The sequence below is a fragment of the Polypterus senegalus genome, chromosome 12, assembly GCF_016835505.1.
Source record: "Polypterus senegalus isolate Bchr_013 chromosome 12, ASM1683550v1, whole genome shotgun sequence".
Lineage (NCBI taxonomy): Eukaryota > Metazoa > Chordata > Cladistia > Polypteriformes > Polypteridae > Polypterus > Polypterus senegalus.
In genome coordinates this window covers 88,516,718-88,542,567 of record NC_053165.1, presented here as the reverse complement: position 1 = coordinate 88,542,567, position 25,850 = coordinate 88,516,718, and the positions used below count along the sequence as shown (strand labels likewise).

Genomic DNA, 25,850 nt, shown 5'->3' with positions numbered 1-25,850 from the left:
GAGGTGACCAAGAACCCTATGGTCTGTCAGGGCTCCAGAGGTCCTCTGTGGAGAGAGAACCTTCCAGAAAGACAACCATCTCTGCAGCAATCCACCAATCAGGCCTGTATGGTAGAGTGGCCAGACGGAAGCCACTCCTTAGTAAAAGGCACATGGCAGCCCGCCTGGAGTTTGCCAAAAGGCACCTGAAGGACTCTCAGACCATGAGAAACAAAATTCTCTGGTCTGATGAGACAAAGATTGAACTCTTTGGTGTGAATGCCAGGCGTCACGTTTGGAGGAAACCAGGCACTGCTCATCACCAGGCCAATACCATCCCTACAGTGAAGCATGGTGGTGGCAGCATCATGCTGTGGGGATGGAACTGGGAGACTAGTCAGGATAAAGGGAAAGATGACTGCAGCAATGTACAGAGACATCCTGGATGAAAACCTGCTCCAGAGCGCTCTTGACCTCAGACTGGGGCGACTGTTCATCTTTCAGCAGGACAACGACCCTAAGCACACAGCCAAGATATCAAAGGAGTGGCTTCAGGACAACTCTGTGAATGTCCTTGAGTGGCCCAGCCAGAGCCCAGACTTGAATCCGATTGAACATCTCTGGAGAGATCTTAAAATGGCTGTGCACTGACGCTTCCCATCCAACCTGATGGAGCTTGAGAGGTGCTGCAAAGAGGAATGGGCGAAACTGGCCAAGGATAGGTGTGCCAAGCTTGTGGCATCACATTTAAAAGGACTTGAGGCTGCAATTGCTGCCAAAGGTGCATCGACAAAGTATTGAGCAAAGGCTGTGAATACTTATGTACATGGGATTTCTCAGTTTTTATTTTTAATAAATTTGCAAAAACCTCAAGTAAACTTTTTTCACATTGTCATTATGGGGTGTTGTGTGTAGAATTCTGAGGAAAAAAAAGAATGTAATCAATTTTGGAATAAGGCTGTAACATAACAAAATGTGGAAAAAGTGATGCGCTGTAATTGTATCTTCTCAGAAGAGTAGTAGTACGGGATTAAAATGAAGAGTAACTGGAAACAAGTGAAAGTCTGCTTAGCTGTTGGTTAAGAGTCTGGAGAACATGCAATGATATTAGAACAGAAATCAACACATTGGACACTTTTTCTGGTATATTTGTTACAACTCAATATATGCATACCAGTGGTGTCCTCCATTGTAATGCCTTAATATTAGCATTATTTTGGCTCTTTGTAGAGTATGGAATTTGCTCCCCTCTCCTTCATAAACATCTGCCTAGTTACTCTGGCACGCTGCTGTCCCTACTCTCTGTCTCTTGATTGGGTTTTTAATTCTTTACTTTCAGTCCGCATCAACAACCATCACACAACAGTGCCTGGCATTTCTATTACATCTTTCAATTATTTGTCATTATTTATATGAGCAAAAGCCGCCACAGTTAAGAAAATAAACCTTGCTATATCGTAAATTAAATGGTGGCCTAGGATTAATAGTAGTGGCACTAAACTGCACATTGGACATTACGAGTGAAACCAATTAAATGAATAAATCGTAGATGACCTGTACCCAGTTCGTCTTTTGCACAAAATGACACCATCTGTGGCATCTAAATCTTGACTAAGGCCTTTGAACCGCGCTTAGCTGTTCGCACATCAGAGAGCAGATTACACCGGTCAGTCAGCTCCTGTCCATTAAAAGCGATTGCTGCCCGAGACCTCATCCATAGTCAGTTTGTTTTCATGTGTTAACCAAGAAACTTGTTTGTCCTTGTGGGTACATTTGTGTTTGTGCAGTGCTCAGAGTTGGGCTTTACAAAAGTAAAATGAAAATGGACCGCTTCTGTGAGTAACATTTGCACTTTGTCCTCATTTAGCGTTCATGTGATCAGATGTACACCACTGACCGAAATGAAATGCTAAAATGAACAGTGGAAGATTTAGCTGACAACTAATGTTTTTATTCAAAACAATCCCTTTTTCCCTCAAAAACGTATTTTTGGTTTTGTCTGTACAGATTCATATTTTGTCTTTGGCAGTCCGAGGCAAAAATGTATAATAATGTTTACAAAACCTCAATTAAAAATTGTGCATGTTACAGCATTGTCTGAAATATAGTGTTTGTTTTCTATCATGATTGTAATAACTTAGTAAATGTAGAAAAAAATCATTTAATTAAAAAAAATTTCAAGCGTTTTTTTTTTTTTTCTGTTTTGCAGCTTTAGAAAATGCCATTTGAAATAAGACATTTGGAGGTGTGTGTTTTTTTTCTTCGTCTTTCTAAGAATCTGCATAGAAGGAGGTAAATCTATCAATTCCATGTCTTCTGCTGCTGCGTATTTAAGACAAGATTGTGTAGTTTAATGGAGACATCACTTCTCCATTGAAATGAATACTTCACCTTTTTTTGTTTTTTTTTTTTTGTTTACTGTTGCAATCTATTTCTAGCCTGTTAGAAAATGTTCACATAATCGGGACTTTCGATTCCATTGTGCACTGTGAGGGCACCAGGTTTGTCTAACGCAAAACAAGGATGAACATAGTGCAGAAACTGGCACTTGTACGTGTGGAGGTGCTGACCAAGGTCGGTGTTGAAAAATGAGAGGTTTCCAGAGTCGTAGTCCAGAAGCACTCCAATTCTCTTTGGTGGAATGCTAATCCTTACATCGGGAGTTGCTCCGTTGTGCAGAAATTCATATTTATGTCTGCAAGAAAAGGTAAAAGTCAGATTAATTTGGAAAAGGTTTTGTAAAAAAATTAAAACATCACCTGTACCTGTACATACAATTATATTACAACTAGACAAAATCTCTGTTAACCCAGGCAGCATCTCAAAAATGACATTTTGCTGTCGGGTTGCTATGGCAACCTCATCACATAGGAAATTTCCATTCAACTGGTAAACGGTAAATACATGAAAAGCATTTTTCTGTAAATATGTGGGCCCCTTTTTTCATTGCATGTATACATACATACCTTGATGGAGTGATGATGTGCCTCATGCACCAGGATGTGTTGTTTCCTCCTAGGTAGCCATTCCTCTGTGTGTCTTCATAGGCCACACCGATCCTGTATTCCGTATTCTCTTCCACTTCTACCTCCCAGTAATGCTTTCCTCTAACTGGTATCAGCTCTCCCATGATGGCCACACATCTAAAAAGACAACTGCAAGTTACTTTTTGTTCTCCTTTTCAAGGCTACAGTATGGCTGCTGTATATGTGCGATTTATTTGTATGTAAAGTGTAATCACACCACTTATGGTGGTGTTAACATCCATGGTATCTGACACAAATTCCATCACTCGGTACTGGGACAAATTGGATTAATTGGTTAACTTGTGTTGTACAAGTGGAGTGCTGGAAGAAAAATCTCTTGGATAGCTAAACGTAAAACCAGTGAGTACTAACCATTTGCAGCAGATGGTTTGTAAATCATATTGAATAAATGCATCACCACCACCACCATGTTAGCCTAAAGAAACAACTCTGGGCAGTGCAAATCCCCCCTCAGTTCTTTTCTTCTTTTTGCTGCTCCCATTTGATGATCTGCTGTAGTGACCCCTATTTCCAGATTTTCCTGTCGTCGTCAGCTTGGTCTGTCACACCCACCACATCCATAAACCTCTGCTTAGGCCTTCCTCTTGCCTGGCAGCTCCATCACTCCTAATCCCGTACCTCTTCATTACACCCAATGCAAGTCATAATATCTTGAACACTTCCAGCTCTGTCTCCTGTCTTTGTGTTTGTGCCATGGTCTCCAGAATATATAACATAGCTGGTCTCGCTACAGTCTTGTAAATCTTTCACTCTTGCTGGTACCTGTCTGTCGCAAATCACTTCACCCTGCCTGTGCTCTCTTCTTCACTTCTCTTCCACACTCCCCATTATTCTGTACTGTTGATCCCAAGTATTTCAACTCATCCAGCCTTCATCCTCGCCATTCCTCTGACCTCCCTCTCATTCACACACATGTATTCTGTCGAGGTGGTCCTGCTGACCTTCATTCCTCTCCTCTCTAGAGCAGATCTCCACCTCTCCATGGTCTCCTTGACCTGCTCTCATTACACATCACGGTGTAATCTGCACACATCATAGTCCATGGAGACGCCTGTGTAATCTCATCTGTCAATCTGTGGGCTCAAATCCCTGTGACCCGACATTTGCGCGCCGATTAAAACGCGCCGACAAAATCGCGAAAGTTTCATTCAATATGAATTACTAGTTTAAAGCATATATAATAATGTTTATTTTAGAAGTCAATATTATGAGACACGGCACGCAGACAGTCCCTAAGATCACGCCCTGCATATGTAGGAAGAATTGCAGCAAGGGCCTCCCACTCTCTTGGCCCCTCTCGCCATTTTGTCAGCGCGCATTTGTCGAAAACCAGTTAGCGGGTTTGTCGGGGAGCATATGTCTATCGCGCTTTTGTCGGTGAACCCAAATCCCACTCTGACACTGGGTGACTAAGAGCCTGAGCAAGTCACTTCACCTGCCTATGCTTCGATTTGATCTCAAATGCTGTATTTTCTCTTGAATGAAGGCATCCAGTAAATGTTAATATTTTGTTAGCACCACGTGAGTGTAGTATGTGCGCCTGTCTGCCCGTTGATGGCTTAGATACCCCATGCATGAGCTGTGGGACAGCATGACCTGAACAAAGAGGATTTGCGGGCAGATTCCCATACAAACATATTATAATGACAACCCCATGCCCAGTCCTTTATTTCCAGGACCACTCTAACGTTAAAGGGTGTAAAAGCATCCCCACAGATTCCAAGCCCAGTCATGACATACAGTAAGTCTGTCACAAATCGTGGACACACTGCACGCGCTACTTTGCTGTTGATTAGATACTTTGTACTTTGTGTTGATGGGTCATTACACCAGATTTCTTGATTTTTTTTTTTATAAGAAAGAAAATGTGCAAATAGCACAACAAGGTGGTACAAAGATTTAAAAACAATACTAGATCTGTGTGCATTTCATTTGTATTTTTCCTGCTTATTTGAATGGAATGACTAAGCAATAAAGGAGATGACCGGCATACGTGAGGGGGAAAGAAAATTCTGCAGCACCTCAGTTCACTTGCTTTTTGAAACAATTTGCATTCAGCAGTTTCAGATTCCAAAAATGGCCACTGTGGTTTAGCCAGATCTCCAACTAAATACAAAATGAAGTGAGTATAAAGAACAGCATTGACTCGCAGGATTACCGGCCTCCCCAGATCGTAAGGTTTAAAGCCAACAACAAGCTGGAGTGTGGATGTATGAATGTGTGTTGAGCAGCCGCAGACCATGACATGTGAAAGACACGTGCTGTTTAAAGCCTTGCAATACATCCCTCGGGTCAATGCGCCATACCTTGCAAACGTGTTATCGCCAAAGGTCATGTCGCTGATATCAGCGTATTCATCTCCGTAAAACATGGTGAACCCATCTTCAGAAATAGAGAGGCTGGGATGAGCCGTTTCCTCATTCAGGTGGAAAAATGTGCCTGTGAGAAGCACCACATCCAAAGGAAAAGAAAGCAATGATTAGAAGGCAAATAACACAAGTGGGAGCAGATCCACCTCAGACCTGCTTAATCCAGTTCAAAGTCGTTGGTAGCCTATGGCCGGGTTTATATTTAACGGGACGCGACGCATGCTGTAGCGGACGCTCCTGCTGCGCAAGCGTTGTAGTGTTTATACTTGCGCGCGTACTTTACGTAAATCTGGAGGAATCCACCAGGTGGCAGTGCGAGATATTATCACGGTGAGAACAGGTTCGGCTTCTCTGTGTTGTGAATTGCCTAGAATATGACACCTTACCGCAATATCTCTGAAAATTATGTTTATTGATTCAATCCATCAATCCAGGGATGTGTCCATTCCAGCAACCCTCAGCTCATTGCAAGGTGAATACAAGCACACACATACACTAGCGTCATTTTAGCGGCACCAAATCCAAAAATCTGCATATCTTTGGAAGGAAACTGGAGCACAGTGTGGAATCTAAGCAGGGAATACCAGCGACATGACTACCGCTCCGCCACCATGTCACCCCCCATGTGAGTAATTATTAACAGTATTCATTATATAAACGAAATTAACGATTTATCTGTAAAATGTAACATGCACACTTTAATGCATTTCATCGTGAAAGTGATATCAAGTATAAATCTAAAGATTATGTGCAGAGAGTTGGAATATCATACATTTAATGTGTTCTGTGTGGTGATCTATTGCTACTTGCCGTAGCGATTAAAAACTGGGATGACGTTTACGATGTTCGGCTTTAATGATAAAGTAAACTACGAGGTTAAAGTGGACATTTCGAGATTAAAGCCGAAGTTTCCAATACACGTTTTCACCAAGCTCTTAATTTTTTTTTCTCAGGGGCTCAAATGCAGCGCTGTACATTAGGTTGCTGCTGTGAACTTGCAAAAAACAACAACAAAAAAAAAAGACGGCACAGAAGACGGTATGTGAGACTTTTAAAACGTATCGTGTCATTACGATCAGGAATATGCGACGCTTGAATATAAAAGCACCACGAGTGAATCTGTATGTCGGCATTTTGCTTCACCACATCGAACCATTCATCAAACATCGAAGCGCGCACATCGATCCCCGTAGGATCTGCATAGAGGCTTTCTGTCACATGTAGATAGTAAACAGAGACTCGGACGTCACATTCCAACTTTTAGCACATTGCGCATCCCCGCCTTTTTGCTGGTACTAAAACTCGCGCAAGGACCTGCTCAGAGGACTCATGAAACGAACGCACAGGCTCATACTTCACGCTACGCGACGCATGCTGCAGCGGACGCTCCTGCTACGCAAGCGTTGTAGTGTTTATACTTGCGCGCGTACTTTACGTAAATCTGGAGGAATCCACCAGGTGGCAGTGCGAGATATTATCGCGGTGAGAACATGTTCGGCTTCTCTGTGTTGTGAATTGCCTAAAACACCTATTAAATTCCGATAACACCTTACCGCAGTATCACTGAAAAAGATGTTTATTGATCAAATCCATAAATCCAGGGATGTATGTGTCCATTCCAGGAAGCATTGGGCACGAGTGAGAAACAGTCCCTTGACGAGGCCTCAGCTCTTCGCAAAGTGAATACAGGCACACACATACACTAGCGTCATTTTAGCGGCACCAAATCCCCAAATCTGCATATCTTTGGAAGGAAAGCAGAGCACAGTGTGGAATACAAGCAGGAAATACCAGCAATGTAACTCCCTGCGAGACAGCAGTGCTATCGCTCCGCCACCGTGACACCCCCATGTGTGTAATTATTCCCCCATGTGTGTATTTATTAACAGTATTCATTATTTAAACAAAATTATATGTAAAATGTAACATACACATTTTAATGCATTTCATCATGAAAGTGATATAAAGTATAAATCTAAAGATTCTAAATGTGCAGAGAGTTGGAATATCATACATTTAATTTGTTCTGTTTGGCGATGTATTGCTGCTGAAGCAAAATGCCGACATACAGATGCGTTCGTGGTGCTTTTATATTCAAGCGTCGCATATTCCCGATCGTAATGACACGGTATATTTTAAAAGTCTCAGTGCCGCCTTTTTTTTTTTGCAACTTCACATCACACATAATTTATAGCGCTGTATTTGAGCCACTGAGAAAAAAATAAAAGACACGGTGAAAACGTGTATTTTGTGAATTAAAGTGGAAATTTCGGCTTTAATCTCGAAATGTCCACTTTAACCTCGTAGTTTACTTTATTATTAAAGCAGACCATCGTAAACGTCATCCCAGTTTTTAATCGCTACGAGCTTCTTGGACCTGACAGCAGGTAAAGTAAAAAAATAAAAAATAGACGGCACAAAAGATGGTATGTGAGACTTTTAAAATGTATCGTGTCATTACGATCGGGAATATGCGACGCTTGAATATAAAAGCACCACGAATGCATTTGTATGTCGGCATTTTGCTTCAACACTTTGAACCATTCATCAAACAGCAAAGCGCGCACATCGATCCCCGAAGGATCTCCATAGAGGCTTGCTGTCAAATGTAGATAGTAAACAGAGACTCTGACGTCACGTTCCGACTTTTAGCACACTGCGCCCCCCGACTTTTTGCTGGTACTGCAACTCGCGCACGCGTCGCGTTAATTTCTGAGGACCTGCTCAGAGGACACGTGAAATGAACGCTGGGAACGCGTGGCAGCCATGATGCGGACGCGTACGCGTTCTGAGCGTGAAGTATAAATGAGTCTTAATACGCGTGGCAGCCATGATGCGGACGCGTACGCGTTTTGAGCGTGAAGAACGAGCCCCAAGCCAATCCCAGCAGCTACAGGCCGTGGACAATTGGGGGGCACTTCTTGTCACATTACGTTGACTGTGGAAGTCATGGTGGGAGCACTGCATGCTTGCAACAATATGACTATGGTTAGCATTCAAGGCACTCCCTGCATGGAGTTTACTTGTTCTCCCCGTGTTCACAAGGGCTTCCTCTCACAGTCCAGGGACCTGCAGGTTAGGTGGACTGGCATGTTAAATTGGCCCTGAGGTGTGTGTTCATCCTGAAATGGGCTAGTGCCATCTCCACATATTCTTTATTATGGGGACAGTTAGAATGTTCAACAACCTGAAAGTATGGGGCCACGTTGAATGTTTAACAAGGCAGAGGCACTCCCTCTAGCTGGAGTGGGCTCTGCACTCTTAACATTTGTAGTGCAGTGTGTAAGTCTGGGTGCTACGTCTCTGATATACACCACTTGATACGGGATTCGTAAAAACAGTAGTAAGTGTTTGTGATGCACCATCTGTTGGAATGGTAAATACAATACATTTTATTACAAATGCTTGTGATGTGCCATCTGCTGGAATGACCGAGACATAGCAACCAGATGGCCACAAGACAGACATTTATTATTTTTTTAAAGTTACTTATTTACTTTTGTCCAAGCTATTCCTCCATATTCTGAAACCCTGACTTGCATTAAGCAGACTGTTATAATAATTATTATAATTATTAATGTAATAGTAATTATTTAGTAATAATAATAATTTTCTAACAAAGAGACAAACCTGTTGTATGAATTGTGATAGGCTGACTCCTGTCGCTCGGGCCACCTATATTCACTGCCCTGACATAGATGATGTAGTGCCGGCCAGACTGTAACTGAATGAGAGATTCACATGTAGGAATCCCGACGATGGACCTGAAAACAAACAAACAGAATAAATAAATAAAACTTTGTTCCATTTTCAAGGAGTAAATAAGCAAAAGCAGCATGCTGAAGAAACTGCAGGAAAACAATTCACGGGTCAAAATGGCACAATCCTTTCTGCAAATTAGCAGGCTTACATCTCAGCATGTTGGGGCCATGCGGTCACACTGGCCAGACTGAGGACAACAGGCACCTTAAACTGGGTGGGGAGGCAGCAATGCTACATGAATAGAACCTTCTCAAAGCCACCTTCTCCAGTTCACACCTGAGGAGGACCGAAGCCCTGAACACTGGCAGGACGGCGGTCTATCGCAAGGCCCATTCACACACGCCATTCTCAAACCCTCTTCATCCAGTTGTACTGCGACTACATAATGCATTGTTACTGGTGTGTCTCATGCCCCTGTGTTGTATCGACAAGCACATGCAACACTGGAAAGAAAGAAGCAGGCATTTTGGGAAGACCACAATAGTGAGGGACCCTTGTACCATAAGGTCCAGTAGTGATGATTTAAAGGGTTGTCATGGCAATAAGCATCAATCTAGAGTTTAAATGAGAGCAAGGAAGACACAGAGAGAAGGAGCAAAAGACAACTGCATTACAAATGCTTTTTGATGAGCCATCTGTTGGAATGATAAATGCAACACAACTTACTTTATGTTCTCCTATTATATATCCATATACCTTACAGCGCTGGCATATGCATTCCAATAAATGGTGCACTGCAAACATTAACACGGAGGTCTACATTGATTACGTAGATTTCAACATGTCTCGGGTAGCACAGCTAGTGCAATTGTCATCCTAAAAAGAAGGCACATTACAGACATTTATAGTAATGAAATGCAATGCATTTGTCACTCCAACAGATGACACATCACAAACATTTGGTGTAATAAAATGCACTGCATTTGTCATTCCAACAGATGGCGTATCCCAAACATTAGCACTGCTTTTACGAATCTCATACCAAATGACACATAACAGAGACATATGCATTGCATTTGTCATTCCAGCACATGGCTCATCACAAACATTTGTAGTAATAAAAAGCATTGCATTTGTCATTCCAACAGATGGTGCATCAAAAACATTTCTAGTAATGAAATGCAGTGTTTGTCATCCCAATAGATGACACATCACAAATATTAGCACTACTTTTTACAAATCCCATACCAAATGAAACATAATAGAGCCATGTGCCACCTGTTGGAATGACAAATGCAATGCATATCACAAACATTAGCACTGCTTTTACAATGACATATAACATAGACATATGCATTTTTCATTCCAACAGATGGTGCATCATAAACATTTCTAGTAATGAAATGCATTGTGTTTGTCACTCCAATGGATGACACATCACAAGTATTAGCACTGCTTTTTACGAATCTCATACCAAATGACCCATAACATAGACATATGCATTGCATTTGTCATTCCACCAAATCACGCATTACAAATATTTGCAGTAATAAAAAGCATTGCATTTGTCATTCTAACAGATGGTGCATCGTAAACATTTCTTGTGATGAAATGCATTGTGTTTGTCATCCCAATAGATGACACATCACAAATATTAGCACTGCTTTTTACGAATCCCATACCAAATGAAACATAATAGAGACATATGCATTGCATTTGTCATTCTAACAGATGGCACATCACAAACATTACCACTGCTTTTATAAGGACACATTACATAGACGTATGCATTTTTCATTCCAACAGATGGTGCATCATAAACATTTCTAGTGATGAAATGCATTGTGTTTGTCACTCCAATAGATGACACATCACAAACATTAGGACTAATTTTTACGAATTCTATACCAAATGAAACATAACATAGACATATGCATTGCATTTTCCATTCCAACAGATGACGCATCACAAACATTACCACTGCTTTTATGAATCCCAAATTGCATGTAACAGAGACAGAGCAACTAGATGCACACACAGACATCCATCCATCCATTGTCTAACCCGCTGAATCCAAATAGGGTCACGGGGGTCTGCTGGAGCCAATCCCAGCCAACACAGGGCACAAGGCAGGAACCAATCCCGGGCAGGGTGCCAACCCACCGCAGGACACACACAAACACACCCACACACCAAGCACACACTAGGGCCAATTTAGAATCACCAATCCACCTAACCTGCATGTCTTTGGACTGTGGGAGGAAACCCACGCAGACACGGGGAGAACATGCAAACTCCACGCAGGGAGTTTCCTAACTGCGAGGCAGCAGCGCTACCACTGCGCCACCGTGCCGCCCGCACACACAGACACCTGTACTTTTATTAAGGTGGATCTATCTGTCCAATGCGAGAAGGGGTCCGAGGGCGATTTATGGTAGACTCACCATTTGAGTAGAGTAAATTACCTAAAATGTGGTGAATTATAGCGGCCTCGTCCAGCATACGGGCGGGGTGTTACACAGTTGCAGGGTGCAAGGCAGGAAACAGGCCTAGAGGGGATGCCAGCCCAATCACACATTTATCTATGCCCACATTGACACAGGGCCAGTTAACCTACTTTGCACGTCTTTGGAGGTGTGGAAGGGTAACCCAGACATACAATAACAATAATGCTGATTGTAATCATAATAATAATAATATTAATAACGCTCCAGACAGGTTCAGCTCCCCTGGGCTCTCAAGGTCAACTGTTGCTAATTGCGGTTTACAATATGAAGCTCTTTAGGCTTCCATGACTGCAGTTTGCATTCAACAGCTGGCATCTGGTGAAGCTTTGCTCTTTCTTGTTTTACAACATGTAGGATTCACAACACAGCCCAACAATTCCCGGCCCGGGATCGAGCATGCAAGCTCATTATGGTTGTGTCTGTTGCTGCCACACACGTGCAGCGTTTGGGAACTCACTCAGTGACCGCGTTCTCGTTCCTGTCGCGGGTCAGCTCGCACAACTCCACGGTGTATGAATCCACCGGATTGGTGTTTCCCGATTCCCATCGGATCAGCGCAGCGTTGGGACAACTCCGGCACTCCTTACTCAAAATAACAGGAGGTGAAGGTACTAAGACGAAATACGGGACATTGGTTTGTTTTTGTCTTCTTCGTTTCTTTTCATTCAGCACATTTGAACACAGAAAACAGACTCGTTCTTCTAATAATGTCCTGCACAACCATTGTGGCTCTCAAGTAACCCCATGAAAGATTCTTATCAGACACAGCTAAACAGTTTTGCAGAAAGAAGAATGGAGAAAAATGGCAGAGTCCCAAGAAAGAGAGACCTGGGCACATAGAATCAAGGCTGCCATGGCTGCCAAGGTGTATCTATTAAATAGTGACATGAAAACACATGGGATCAATTACAGAAAGTTGGTCTGTTGAGCGACTGGAGGAGTGGAGCAGCCAAAAACGATAAGCAGTGTGCAGAGATCAATAAGAGGGAGCGGTAGACATAGATGGAGGTAAGTGTTGGCGGACCGGGGCTTCTTAGGCTGAGAGAGCCACAGAATAGAAAGAAGGCATGTGTGGGGATGCTGGATGGCTGGGCAAAGTGGGCATCTGTGGCCAGGAGCCCGTGAGCTTTAGATCACTGGAGTGCTGATGGAGACAGGTGTGAGGATTCTGGATCACTGGCTGAGGCTTTAAACATCTGAGCTTTAGTTTACTAGAGCATCAATGGAGTCAAGTGTTGGGGTTCTGGATCACCAATCAAAGCATCCATTGGGCATGAGCATTGAAGGTGGCAAACATGAGGACATCTGATTGCCGGCCAAGGTGGGCAGGCATCTGTAGCCACAAGGAACAGTGGCCAGGAAGCCCAGAAGCTTTAGACTGGTAGAGAGCCAATGAAGACAAGCATAGGCATTGCGGATCACCAGCTGAGGCGAGTGTTCGTGGTGTGAAGGACAGCCGGGTCCCATGCCCAGCAGGGACGCCCCTGCTGGTTATGTTCCGGGGGAGCTACCATGGGCAGTCCAATATCTCCCCCGGGACGCTTGGTGGTAGCCTCCCTGGCCGACGGTGATTCCCCAACCACCCGCAGGGCTCCATGGGAGATGGAGTCCTCCACAGCTTGGTTGGGGCCCGGGGTGGCTGCTAGGGGGCTGTCTGCTTCCAACAGCCAGGTTGGACGAGTCTTTAGTGCAATTAGGACCAGGTGGTCAATCACCTGGAACGCTTCCGGGTGGGCTATAAAGGGCCCAGCCACCACCACTCGAGGAGCCAGAGTTGGGAGGAAGGAGACGAAGCTTGAGGAGGAGTGGTGGTAAAAGAAGAAAGGTGGTGTTGCTGTATGGTGAAGTCATGTTTTTCGACTGTGTATTGCCTGTGGGTCACGGGGAAGACATGCACCCACGGGTGAAGAAAAATAAAAGTTTGTTTATTTTTATACGTGCCTCCGTGTCCATCTGTGTCGGGTCAGGCGCCTTATATAGCGCCTTTGTTACAGTGGCCATGAGCCTCTGAGCTTTAGGATCACTGGAGCGTCAATGGAGGCAAGCGTTAGGGTTCTGGATCACCGATTGTGGCGAGCATCCATTGGCCATTAACAGCTGAGCTTCAAATCAATAGAGTCCTGAAGGAGGCAAGCTTGGGGATGCTAGACCACCGACCAAGGCAAGCCAAGTCCATGAGCTTTAGATCGGTACAGCGCTAATGGATGCAAGTGTTGGGGTGGAGGATCAGCAATCGAGCTGAGTGTCCACTGGCCATGAGCATCTGAGCTTTAGATCCCTACAGCCCCGAAGGAGGTAAGCTTGGGGATGCTAGACCACCGACCAGCCATCCATTATCCAACCCGCTATATCCTAACTACAGGGTCACTGGGGTCTGCTGGAGCCAATCCCAGCCAACACTGGGCACAAGGCAGGAAACAAACCCCAGGCAGGGCGCCAGACCACCGACCAAGGCAGGCCAAGTCCATGAGCTTTAGATTGCTATAGCGTTAATGGATGCAAATGTTGGGGTGGAGGATCGCCAAATGAGCCGAGTGTCCATTGACCATGAGCATCTGAGCTTTAGATCCCTACAGCCCTGAAGGAGGTAAGCCTGAGGACAGTCGATTGCCGGCCAAGGTGAGCAGTTATGGCCACAAGGAAAGGTGGGCAGGAGCTTTAGATCACTAGAACAGCTGGGGCGCTGGATCACTGATAAAGGCGAACATCCATTGGCCACGGATGTAACAGAGCCTTGGTAGTTCCATGAAAGACAACATCTCCAATTGACTGATTTTATCCTACACGTGTAAAACAGTTTTTTTATTTAAGGAAGAATGCACTGCACTCTATTGACTGATGGACGCCGTTGTGAAAATAAAAGCACAGTTTTGCTCCTACTCCTGCTGCGTTGTGTCCTCATTGGCCAGTCCATCCCTGGTTACGTTTATCGATGATCTGGGGTCAAGGACCTTATGGTAGATGCAGCCAACCCGGACATGACAGAGACTCCCGCCTCAGGTTCACAAGTGATGTTTTCATATTTTGACTGGCGGTCTAATTCTGGACACATTACAAACATCCAAACACTTACAGTACCTGTCATGTAAACTGCTCTTTCGCTCGCCGGGCTGATGCCTGTGGTGTTCAGCGCTGTCACCCAGAATTCATATTGCGTGTTTGGCTCTAAATTGGTCACCGTGTAGTACGTTTCTTTAACTTTTACCATGGCTTCTGTAAAACAAAACGAAAAAGAACAAAATGACATCACTGAATGGGTGTATCCAAAGGGATGATCTCTTGAACAAAACTCTGTTTCAACAATGTGTTAACAAAAATGTTAAATTTACAGTAAAAATCTAGCAGCTGGGGTCGCCAGGATTTTACCGTAAAAAAGAAGGTAACAATATTTTTTGGTCTACGGTACACTTTAAAAAAATAATGTTGAATTTATGGTAAAATACTGGCAGCTGGGTTGCCAAAATTTTACTGTAATAAATGAGGTGACAATATTTTTAGGTCTACAGTATAATTTTTGGTCTTTGCAACAAATTCCAACAGAAGGGAAAGTTTAACCATAACCAGAAATTCATGTTGTGTAATAAATATGACAATCAATAAACAATATGTATTGGCAGGGTCAAACCCCAGTACACAGTTTACATCAGTTGAGTAACAACAACCAATAGCAAGCATGTAACATTTAATTATACATATCGAAAACAATTCAATGTTTAAGGAAGTTACGGCACGTTGTCTGGTGGGGAAGTAAAGTTTTCTTTTGTTGTGTATGGTGTCCTACTTATCGAATACAACCCACCATAAATCAGCTTCCATAACCTCAAAAAACCTTCAGCACGTGGGGAAAAATCAGTCTGCTAACTCAGGTGAAGTTTTTTTCCCTACTATTCAAAGCTATGCGGTTCACCAGGAACAAGATTGTAAAAAGGGGCGTGTCCTTATGCAAATATCGTAACCGGTTTTACTGAAACAGTGATTTACCGTTTTACATTTTACTGTAGTTTACCTTCATTATTTAACAGTTTTACACTGTAAAATTAACAGGTTTTTTTTTCAGTATAACTGTAATGCGTCCATAAACGGTATTTAGCATATTTTAAAGGTAGAAAAATATTAATTTTGCAGAACTTGGCTGTAAAAAATAATGACATTTATTGTTTAAGATATACAGGTAATTTTCAGTAGAACATAAGATAACTTTCCTTTTTTTCAGAAAAGGTCTTTTACTTTCACCATTTACTGTATTTGTACCGTTAAATTTACTGGCATTTTTTACAGCGTATATACTCGCATTTAAGTTCTCCTGCGGATAAATCGGGAGTTGATTTTATCATATAATTTCTGGTATTTCATAATGTCAAATGCAGAAAACTCACGCTATTGGTCCAAAAGATTACGATATGCTAACTCACACCTGAGAGCGTAACCACGGAGCACACTAACTTTTTTTACATACATATATTGTGCCTAAGTGACCACACGGTGATCCCCAAACTATTCCGAAGGGACATTTGCACTGATTTGTGTTTTTTGTATCTCACACCCTCATACACCAAGAGCATCCCTTATCTACGATGGAGCGTTCGATCAGAAGAGAATATGAAGCTGGGTTTAAATTAAAAGTCGTTGAAGTGGCGAAAGAAATTGGTAACCGCGCTACTGCAACAAAATTCGATGTGTCGGAGAAACTGATGTGAGATTGGAGGAGGCAAGAAGATGTGAAAAAAAAAGGATAAGAGTCGCATTTTTGAACAGGCGTATAAGTCAGGGTCTGATTTAATGATCGATGTTTCTATGCGCTGCGGTGGGCTGGCGCCCTGCCCGGGGGTTTGTTTCCTGCCATGCGCCCTGTGTTGACTGTGATTGGCTACAGCAGACCCCCGTGACGCTGTAGTTGGGATATAGCGGGTTGGATAATGGATGGATGGACGTTTCTATACATGAGTATATATGGTATGTTAACGTCACTTCAACTCAATTCTCTGCAAAGAACTTTCGCAAATGTTTGTGTCGAACACCTGATTAATAATAAATGATTCATAGTCATTTCATACTACGCCATCTCCGTCTGTATGGTTTACCAATTGAGTATCGTTTATATGTTGAAATGTTGGTGTTTTTCAAGGCTCATGTTATATTGTTCGGACGTTTGTGTTGATTAATCTTTGCTGTGTTTTTTTTTAATGTTTAAATGCTGATTTTGTTGGAAGTACCAATACAATAAATATATCTTTAATTTTATCGACCATTTACATTTTTATTCCTGTGAGTGGTTGTGAAGGTAGGGGCCCCAGTGCACTGCTTTGCCCCGGGGGTCTATAATGCTGTTAAGATGGCCTTGATCAGCACCCATCTCCGAGAGCAGTTGTGCTCATCCTTTTCGTACGTGGCGCTGTCTGAAGGATTAACAGCAGCAGCGAGTTCAGCAGCGATCTCTTCCCTTTATTTCACTTTTCCATTCTGTTTTAGTATGTAAAACATACGAGACACCAGACAGATGAGCTTCTCTTCTATTTGTGAGGATCAAGACGTGTGTGCCTAATTCCTCGTTGCTACAGTTTATGCACTGAACGTTCATTGCTTCTCAACTGTTGCACACAAAGGGTCCGCTCCTCCGACCAAACAGAAAATCAGATCTGTTTCATTTTATCCCAGTCAGTCGCACACTAGCTGGTCTCAGTCATTGGGTATATCACATTCGACAACTGGCTTCATGGGAGCACGCCACTAACTGGCTAAAATGATATAAATGAAGACTATGACTGAAAATTGTTGGAAAAGTCGTGTAATGTGACATGGCCTATAGATTCAAGTGCAACTGTAATTCAAACATGGCAAGACGTGGGTGAGTAAAGTGCCTAAGATCTCACTGGATTGGATTGTCTCTTGTGAATTAATAGCCCGCCTAAGCATAACAAGGTGATGGAAGGAAAACCACAATGGAGTTTATCACACACTGTGCATTAACTCAGCGGCTTACCACTCTGCGCTTCATTTTCATCCGCTGTCACGTTTTCCAGTACCGGCTTGCAGTAAAGTTCGTAATATTCAACTGTGTCATCCGAGAACAGGCTCCAGCAAACTCTCACCGAGGTGCTAGTCCCGGAGTTGGAAGACTGAGGGTTTATCACAGGAGCTGATGGGGCTTTAGAAGGAAAAGAAAATTATTAGCAAAAGTAAAAAGGTCTAAGTTGACATTACAATATAAAAAAGGGTGGACCATCACTTGAAATTCTACTCTATTTACTCGGCAATAACAGTACATTAAGCAAAGCACTGACATTCACTCACACAGGGCCAGCTCAGAGATGGCCATTAGTTTAAAATGCAAGTCTCTGTGAGGTAAGCTGAGTGACCAGGAGAAGGACAGACAAAGGGCCCTGAAGATGTGACTAATCAGGTCTGAATGCCAGGCACCTGTCACTCCCTGGTGAAAATGAAATTAAAACAGTAAAGTTCAATCCGGCCTGGGCAAGAAGTCAGAACAGGGTGGTGTGTTCTCTGACTGCCAACGTGGTTCTGTGTCACCTCAACCAGTTTAATATAGGACTTTCTTTGGATTTGCCAGCCTGGTGGCATTCCTACCCATTGGGCAACACTTCACTATTGATGAATATACACTACATAAAGTAAAGAATAAGATATAGTTAGACAGTGCAAGGCATTATATGATATAGTGAAAAGCCTATATAATAGATAGCTAGATAGGGAAAGGCCTTATATGAGATATATAGACAGTGAAAGGCACTATATAATAGATAGATAGATAGAGAAAGGCAATATATGAGATATATAGACAGTGAAAGGCACTATATGATAGACAGTGTCACACTCATGCAGTTGGGAAACAGCCTAACAGCTTATTCGACTACGATGCCACCCCGACCCCTAATGTCTCTTCTCTTTTTTCAAGATAGATAGTGAAAGTCATTATATGAGATATATAGACAGTGAAAGGCACTATATAATAGATAGATAGATTGATAGATAGATAGTAAAAGGCACTATATGATAGTGTCACACTCGTGCAGTTGGGAAACAGCCTAACAGCTTATTCGACTACGATGCCACCCCGACCCCTAATGTCTCTCCTCTTTTTTCATCTGCTGATCTGATGACTGAGAACGAGACGTATCATGACATCACTTCCATGTTCTGGTCACCTGAACCTGCCTTTTTCTCTCCACTGACCTCTTTACCGGCTCCACTGCCATCTGCAGGCCATCTATTCCTAGACTTGCATCTTAAAATATGTCACTACTAAATGAACGTGAATCATTTTGTCAGTTGATTTCTCCAGTTAAAAACATGCTTTGTCTATGGGTGCCCCAAATCTTTATGTCCTCTCTGTCTTTTTATTACAATAGACACATCGTAAAAGGCATTGTATTAGATAAATAGTTAGCAAAAGATGCTATAAGAAAGATGGTGAAAGGCACTATATAGCTGTTGGACCATGAAAGGCATTATATAATATCGATAGTAAAAGGCACTATAAAGTATGATAGATAGATAGATAGATAGATGGTGTAGTAGGCAATATTAAAAATCTAGATAAATTGACAATTATATTATAGTTAGACAGACAGATAGATAGATATGAAATGCACTATATTAGATAGATAGATAGATATATAGATAGATAGATTGATAGATATGAAATGCACTATATTACAGTATATAGATAGATAGATATACTGTATATACCCCAACCTTGAAGTCCTCTGGAAGTCCTAAGCCAATCCGCCCAGAACTCCCTTTGGTAGCCCCCCAGCACACCTTTAAAGGACCAGATATCCTAACTTACTTATTTACTTAAAAGTCCCACCTGTTCCACTCCAGGTCCCATTAGTTGGTCAACTCCCCCAGCTTTCTGCCTGCTCCCCATGACCTTTATATTATTTCAGTTCACACGCGTTATTTGTAGTGCTTTTCAAACACTATGAAGACACAGCCATCTAATGGCCGCTTGTCCCTGAAGCTCAGCTCCCAGGGACACAAAGTCCCCTAATGGCTGCTAACCCACAACATTACCAAGGACTTGGCTGGCATGGCACCCTATCAGTTTGAGAAGATGGTGTTTTCATTTTACATCTTTTTAGCTTTACTAGTTAAATATTTGTAAAGGAAGCAAAGCAGAGAATTCGGGGTATTGAATTCCAACAGAATTCTTATTAGAGCAGGTAACATTGTTAATGTCTTGAATGCGGCAGAAAAAAAACCACATACTGTATCTTTGCTACACAACAGACTTGAACTTTATAGACATTTGTTGCCAATTAGCAAAAGGTCAAAGCTCTCTGTGCCAGCAAAGTGGATTGTGCCGCTCACCTCATTTCTGCTCATCAGGCCCTTTAAAGTGAGAGTGATGTTGGGTAATTAAATACATGAGATTAACGACTTGAGATTTGGCTTGTGCTAGGCATGTCTAGAATTCTCTACATTATTCTCTATGTGCATGCTTGCTGAATAAATACTGAATTACTCATCAAATGATTGAAATTGAATGAACTTTGCACAAAGGGAAAATATACAAGGAAAAGAAGATGAGTCACACATAACTCATACAGTAAGAATTCAGACGCACACATCTCAGGCCTAAGGAGATCTCCAGTATGCTATTAAAGTGGACAGTTTAGTCAACTACATGTCTCCCACCCCTAAAAATGCGTTGTAATTCTTATATTTATGATTAGTCTTGCAGAGCAAAATGTATGCTATATACGAGGTTGGGGACTCAAACATTTCCGGAATTGTTAAAAAAACAACTTTATTATACAATTTATCGCAATTTCATTTTAGTCACAGCCAAAATGGGGTCAATAGTCTTGTCCCAGCGCTTCTATCATTCCTGGAAACTTTTGCTGCGCTCATCTTTTGTTTCCATGTCCAGAGACTGCAGTGATTTTTTTTCCTGGATTTCTTTCACAATAGCAAATAATCTTCTACTCAGTCTCAGTTTTAGTTTCAGGTGAGAAAAAAAATAAGTGACAGGGAGTGAGATCTGGTGAATTCTCAGGATGCAAACCAACAGCCACGTTATCTTTGGTCAAAAAACTCAATGCCTGACAATGAGGTACGTGCAGGTGCTTGGGCACGGTGCAAAATCCAGTTTTGCGTGCGCTCCTGCTCAGACAAACTATAAATAAGTCCGTCAATTTTGACAAACGCGGTCATCACTGTCTTGATGTTTCGATATGACCTGACATGCTTTTTTGGCTTGTTGCAAAAAAAAAAACAACAGACGATGGCAGAAGTCAAGCACACATTTGTAGAATAAATGACAGAAACACTGTGGTGGGCTGGCGTCCTGCCCGGGGTTTGTTTCCTGCCTTGCGCCCTGTGTTGGCTGGGATTGGCTCCAGCAGACCCCCGTGACCCTGTAGTTAGGAAATAACGGGTTGGATAATGGATGGATGGATGACAGAAACAACCTGTAACAGTCACACTCACGCTCAGATGGCGGCAAGTTACACACACCATCTGTTATGGATTAAAGTCCAAACTCGGCTACGCCAGACTGTACTTACTCTTCACTTTCTCACCCGCCCTCCACTCAAGCTCCCCAGTCAACAGACAAAGTCAAGTCAAATCAGGTTGGGGGGCATGCACTGGTACAATGTGTTGTCGCATCCACTACACAATGAAACAACTTGGGATCCCAGTTGGCAACCCCCCAGGCAGACATGCGGTCCAGTCCCATCCTCTGGAAATGACCCTCTATCTGCCGCAACCAGGTGTTACGTGGGTGACCCCTTGGCCTGGTCCAGCCACTCAGGTCCCCAACAATGAGGATCTTACGAGCCGGATCACCATCGGAGAAACGCGACACATGGCCGTAGTGCTGTAACTGACACTCCCTCACAATGCAGGTAATGTGCCTCATTCGGGACTCCATGAGCATCACAAAGTCAAGCCAGCGATACCCAAGGATTTTCCGGAGAGACACAGTACCAAAGGAGTCCAGTCTTTGTCTCAGGTCACTGGATAGCGCCCATGTCTCACGAACATATAGCAAGACAGGAAGCACCAGGACTCTAAAGACTTGCACCTTTGTCCTTTTGCATAGATATCGGGAGCACCACACACCCCTTTCCAGTGACCTCATGACCCCCCATGCTCTCCCAATCTGTCTACTGACTTCATAGGAAGAGTCACCAGAGACATGAATGTCACTGCCGAGGTAAGTAAACCTCTCAATGACGAGGTCGACACTCTTTCCATAGACAGACACACTGCTGATGCCCAAAAGGTCATTAAAGCCTTGGCTGTTGGTTTTTATCAGGACACTCGGAGGTCCAGACACTCAGACTCCTCACTCAGTCTCTCGAGAGCCCCGATCAGAGCCTCCATTTACTCCATGAAGATCACAGCATCGCCAGCAAAGTCAAGATCTGTGAATCTTTCTTCACCAACAGATGCCCCACAGCCGCTGGACCCCACAACCGTACTCAACACCCAGTCCATACAAGCATTGAACAGAGTAGGAGCAGAACACACCACTGACGAACCTCAGAATCACCTGAAAAAACACAGAGGTCCTGCCTCCACTCTGCACAGAGTAAACAGTACCAGTGTACAGGCCGGCCATGATATCCAGCAACCTCGAGGGGATCCCGCGAACCCTCAGGATGTCCCACAGGGCAGCCTAATCAACTGAGTCGAACACCTTACGAAAATCGACAAAGGCTGCAAAGAAACTCGATATTAGCATTTGCGCTCCATGAGAACCCTCAGTGGCAGGATGTGGTCGATGGTAGACTTCTTAGACGTAAAACCAGACTGTTTTAAAACAGTTTTAAAAACAGACAAAAACAGGTAAATAAGTCAAAGATAAAGGGTAAGTCAATGTAAAATAAATATATTAGAAAAAAACATGAATTCCCTGATCCCATTTTCAGGGAAAAATGAGTACAGAATGATCACGCTCGGCAGACTGATTAACAAGACTGTCGGCACAGTCGTTAGCTACACCCTACTCTCATGGTAGCAACTGATTCCAAGAATGTTTGAGTCCCCACCTCGTACATCTGGAAACAACCAGGAATGAATTTTGCTTAAAGGTGGGTTGGAACAATTAGACACTTCACTGAGTGTGACATTTCTCAACCAATCCAACGTCTCATGAAGGAAGCACTAAAAGTATGGGTGGCGATTTAAACAGAAAAGGGCAATGGTGCTCTTGTTAACCTGGTTCAATAGAGAATAAGCTTTTGGTTATGATGAACATTCGACAGTTGAACATTCTCCAAAAGAGACCCAAGACTAAATACTTAAATGTGTCGCATGTGCGGAGAGAGAGTTGCATGTGTTAAAAACACAACATAACCAATTGAATGGATAAAACTTTAATGTAAAATTAGGATATACTTTGGCGTTTGAAGATGTCAGTGAAGTAGTGGTAGAAGTGAGCGATACGTTGTCACAGGTGCTATGTGTGCTCTCTGTTGATCGCAGTTTACGGGTCGGTTTAAGGTTAAAAGAATAGGCAGCTATGTTCGTGTTAAATATGAATTGCAAATATGCATCAGTAGTAAAAGGAGTGTTACACCACATCAAATGGACTACTGTTAAGAGAGTTGGCTGGGATTGGCTCCAGTAGAGCCCCGTGACCCTGTAGTTAGGAAATAGCAGGTTGGATAATGGATGGATGGATGACAGAAACAACAAGTAACAGTCGCACTCGCGCTCAGATGGCGGCAAGTTACACACACCATCTGTGCTGGATTGAAGTCCAAACTCGTCTACGTCAGACTGTACTTACTTCACTTTCTGATAACGAAAATCCACAGGAGATGCAGATCTCTGGTGCTCAAAACAACCTAATCAGTTAATGTGCCCAAGTATGCCGACACCACCCCAGCAGAACCATTGATGAGACTGTACAGCATTTACCTTCTGACGATTAACTAAAGGATGTTGACATTACTGTCCAAATGGAAATGGAAACATGCAATGCAGGAACATAGGTGTAACATTATAGACCACAATGGTTATCTACACTTTATTTGTAGTTGTTATGCCATATAGTGATACAACAGTCAAAATGAAAGAAAGAATTCAGAGCAGACCAAAGCATTTCTCAAACGCATGGGACCAAGTACAGTGGAACCTCGGGCCACAAACGTCGCGGAACACGTACAAATCAGGTTACGACCAAAAAAGCTTGCCAAACTTTTGCATCTGTTCATGACCACACACTCGGGTGACGAACATGCCAGTCTCCCTTCCGTTTCGTATGCGCCAATGTTTTCCGCACGTGTTCGGTCTCTTCCTGTACATTGTTGTCGGTCAGATGTGCGTGCATGCAAGGTTAGTTTTCTTGGTTGTTCATGCTGTGAGATATGGCCGGCCGTTCATCCCGGCCAATACCCCCACGCTAAATGGAGCCCTTCCGGCAGCATGGAGGTGCTCCGAACTCCAGTAGGGCATCATGGATATTGGAGTTTTCCTTCACAGCTCTGCTGGAAACCATGGGGGCCGCAAAGAGATGCTGCAGGGAGGCTCAGAGACTTTTATGTGCCCTTTAACCCGGAAGTACGTCCTGGTCACAAGGACAGAGGAAATGACGTACTTCCGGGATGAAAAAGAAGAGTTTTTGATCTGACTCGGAAGTGCTAGGAAGTCACATGGACTGAGGGTTCAGAAGCACTTCTGGGTCAAGGACTATAAAGGACTCTGGGAAATCCCAGACGGATGAGCTGAGTCGGGAGGAAGGGTGGCAACGTGTCTGGGAGAGTGGAGGATTGGTTATTGATTATTATTGGATTATTGATTGTGATTTGTATGAGTATTGTGGAGTGGAGGGTGCTTTGTGCACATTATTGTTTTAATAAAGTCAACTTTTGGACTTTTATCTGGTGTCAGGCGTCTGATCTGAGGGTTCAAAGGGATGACAGCGCCCCCTATCTGTCACAATGGTTAGTTTTTGTATACATTAAGGATTTTTCAAATTTTCATTTTTTCCCTGTGCTTAAAACTCATTAAAAAAGTGTTTACAGCGAGTGGTTTGTAAGGTTGTAGCGTGAACTTCTGCAATGTTAGTTTTCTCTGTTGTTCAAGGTTTTTCACAGCAGTTCGTAAGGCTGTAGTGTGAACTCTTGCAATGTTAGTTTTCTCAGTGTTATTCAATGTTTTTACATTTAGTTTACTATCACGCTGTGCATTCTATGGTATAAGTAATTCACTATTTTTGTGCTTAAAAATCTTTAAAAAATATATATTTACATACAGTTTGTACGGTCTGGAATGGATTAATTGTATTTACATACAGTCCTATGGGGGAAATTAGTTCGGGTCACAACCAAATCGGGTTGCGACCAGAGTTTTGGAACGAAATACAGCCGTGACCCGAGGTTCCACTGTACCTGCAGTTGTCTACTATAGTATGTCTGTCTCTTCTGCCGCCTCGTTCATTACAATATACAAATTAATCATTAAGCCTTAGGTATCTTGTGGTACTGAGCTCCTGAATGGAAAACAGTGATTTTATTTTTCTATCTTCTATTCCGTGTCAAGCTTTCTGTTCAGTTTCTTTTTCTGCCTCTCCCTGTCTTTCTAGATTTATTTTATGTATTTGTCTAGTCTGCGGTGGGCTGGCACCCTGCCCGGGGTTTGTTTCCTGCCTTGCGCCCTGTGTTGGCCGAGATTGGCTCCAGCAGACCCCCATGACTCTGTAGTTAGGATATAGTTGGTTGAATAATGGATGGATGGATATTTGTCTAGTACACAAATAGAAATGGGATACTGCAACCTCAAATATTTAAAGTGCACGGAATGGAGGAAAGTTTGTGAGTGCTACTAAAATAACATGAACCATTTTCTATTGAGGTTGGCCTAGAATCAGTTCAAAGAGGTTTAGGAGGCTGCTGCTATCACAATGTAATGTGACTAATTTAAATAGCTTAATAAAATTTAAGAAGCATTTCATCCAAACCATACAATAGGCTTACATGCTTCAGTAGATTCTATCTACGCTCTTATTAAAGCATGTGGCAGCTGAATGTTTGTACTTGTTAATTGCTGTGATTACCCAAAAGCCTCTAGGACAAAATCATCTCAACAGAGCTGTACCAGTGCCTCATATGGAGGGTTGCTGATTTCAGATTATGCTTCAAAAAGTCATTCTTTATGGATGAGAAAGGGAGACAGAGTTGAAATGGGATGGCAAATGCAGGTGAGTGCCTGCATTTTAATTAGGTTGTCAATAAAAAGAGATAAAGGTTAACAGACTGAATTAACTAAAA

General features: G+C 42.8%; 1 protein-coding gene across 1 annotated transcript in view; it reads right to left on the bottom strand.

Moving 5' to 3' along the window:
• Positions 1-2,231: 2,231 nt before the first annotated feature.
• The window catches only part of LOC120541308 (fibronectin type III and SPRY domain-containing protein 2), a 41,218-nt gene continuing 17,599 nt past the window's right edge, over positions 2,232-25,850 (bottom strand). Inside the window, exons 7-13 of the mRNA XM_039772802.1 lie at positions 17,585-17,749; positions 14,683-14,817; positions 12,062-12,215; positions 9,026-9,159; positions 5,333-5,465; positions 2,946-3,122; positions 2,232-2,674 (exon numbers count right to left, since the gene is read on the bottom strand). Coding sequence (XP_039628736.1) covers positions 2,422-2,674; positions 2,946-3,122; positions 5,333-5,465; positions 9,026-9,159; positions 12,062-12,215; positions 14,683-14,817; positions 17,585-17,749 — 1,151 coding nt within the window. The 3' untranslated portion in view covers positions 2,232-2,421. The remainder of the gene's footprint in view (positions 2,675-2,945; positions 3,123-5,332; positions 5,466-9,025; positions 9,160-12,061; positions 12,216-14,682; positions 14,818-17,584; positions 17,750-25,850) is intronic.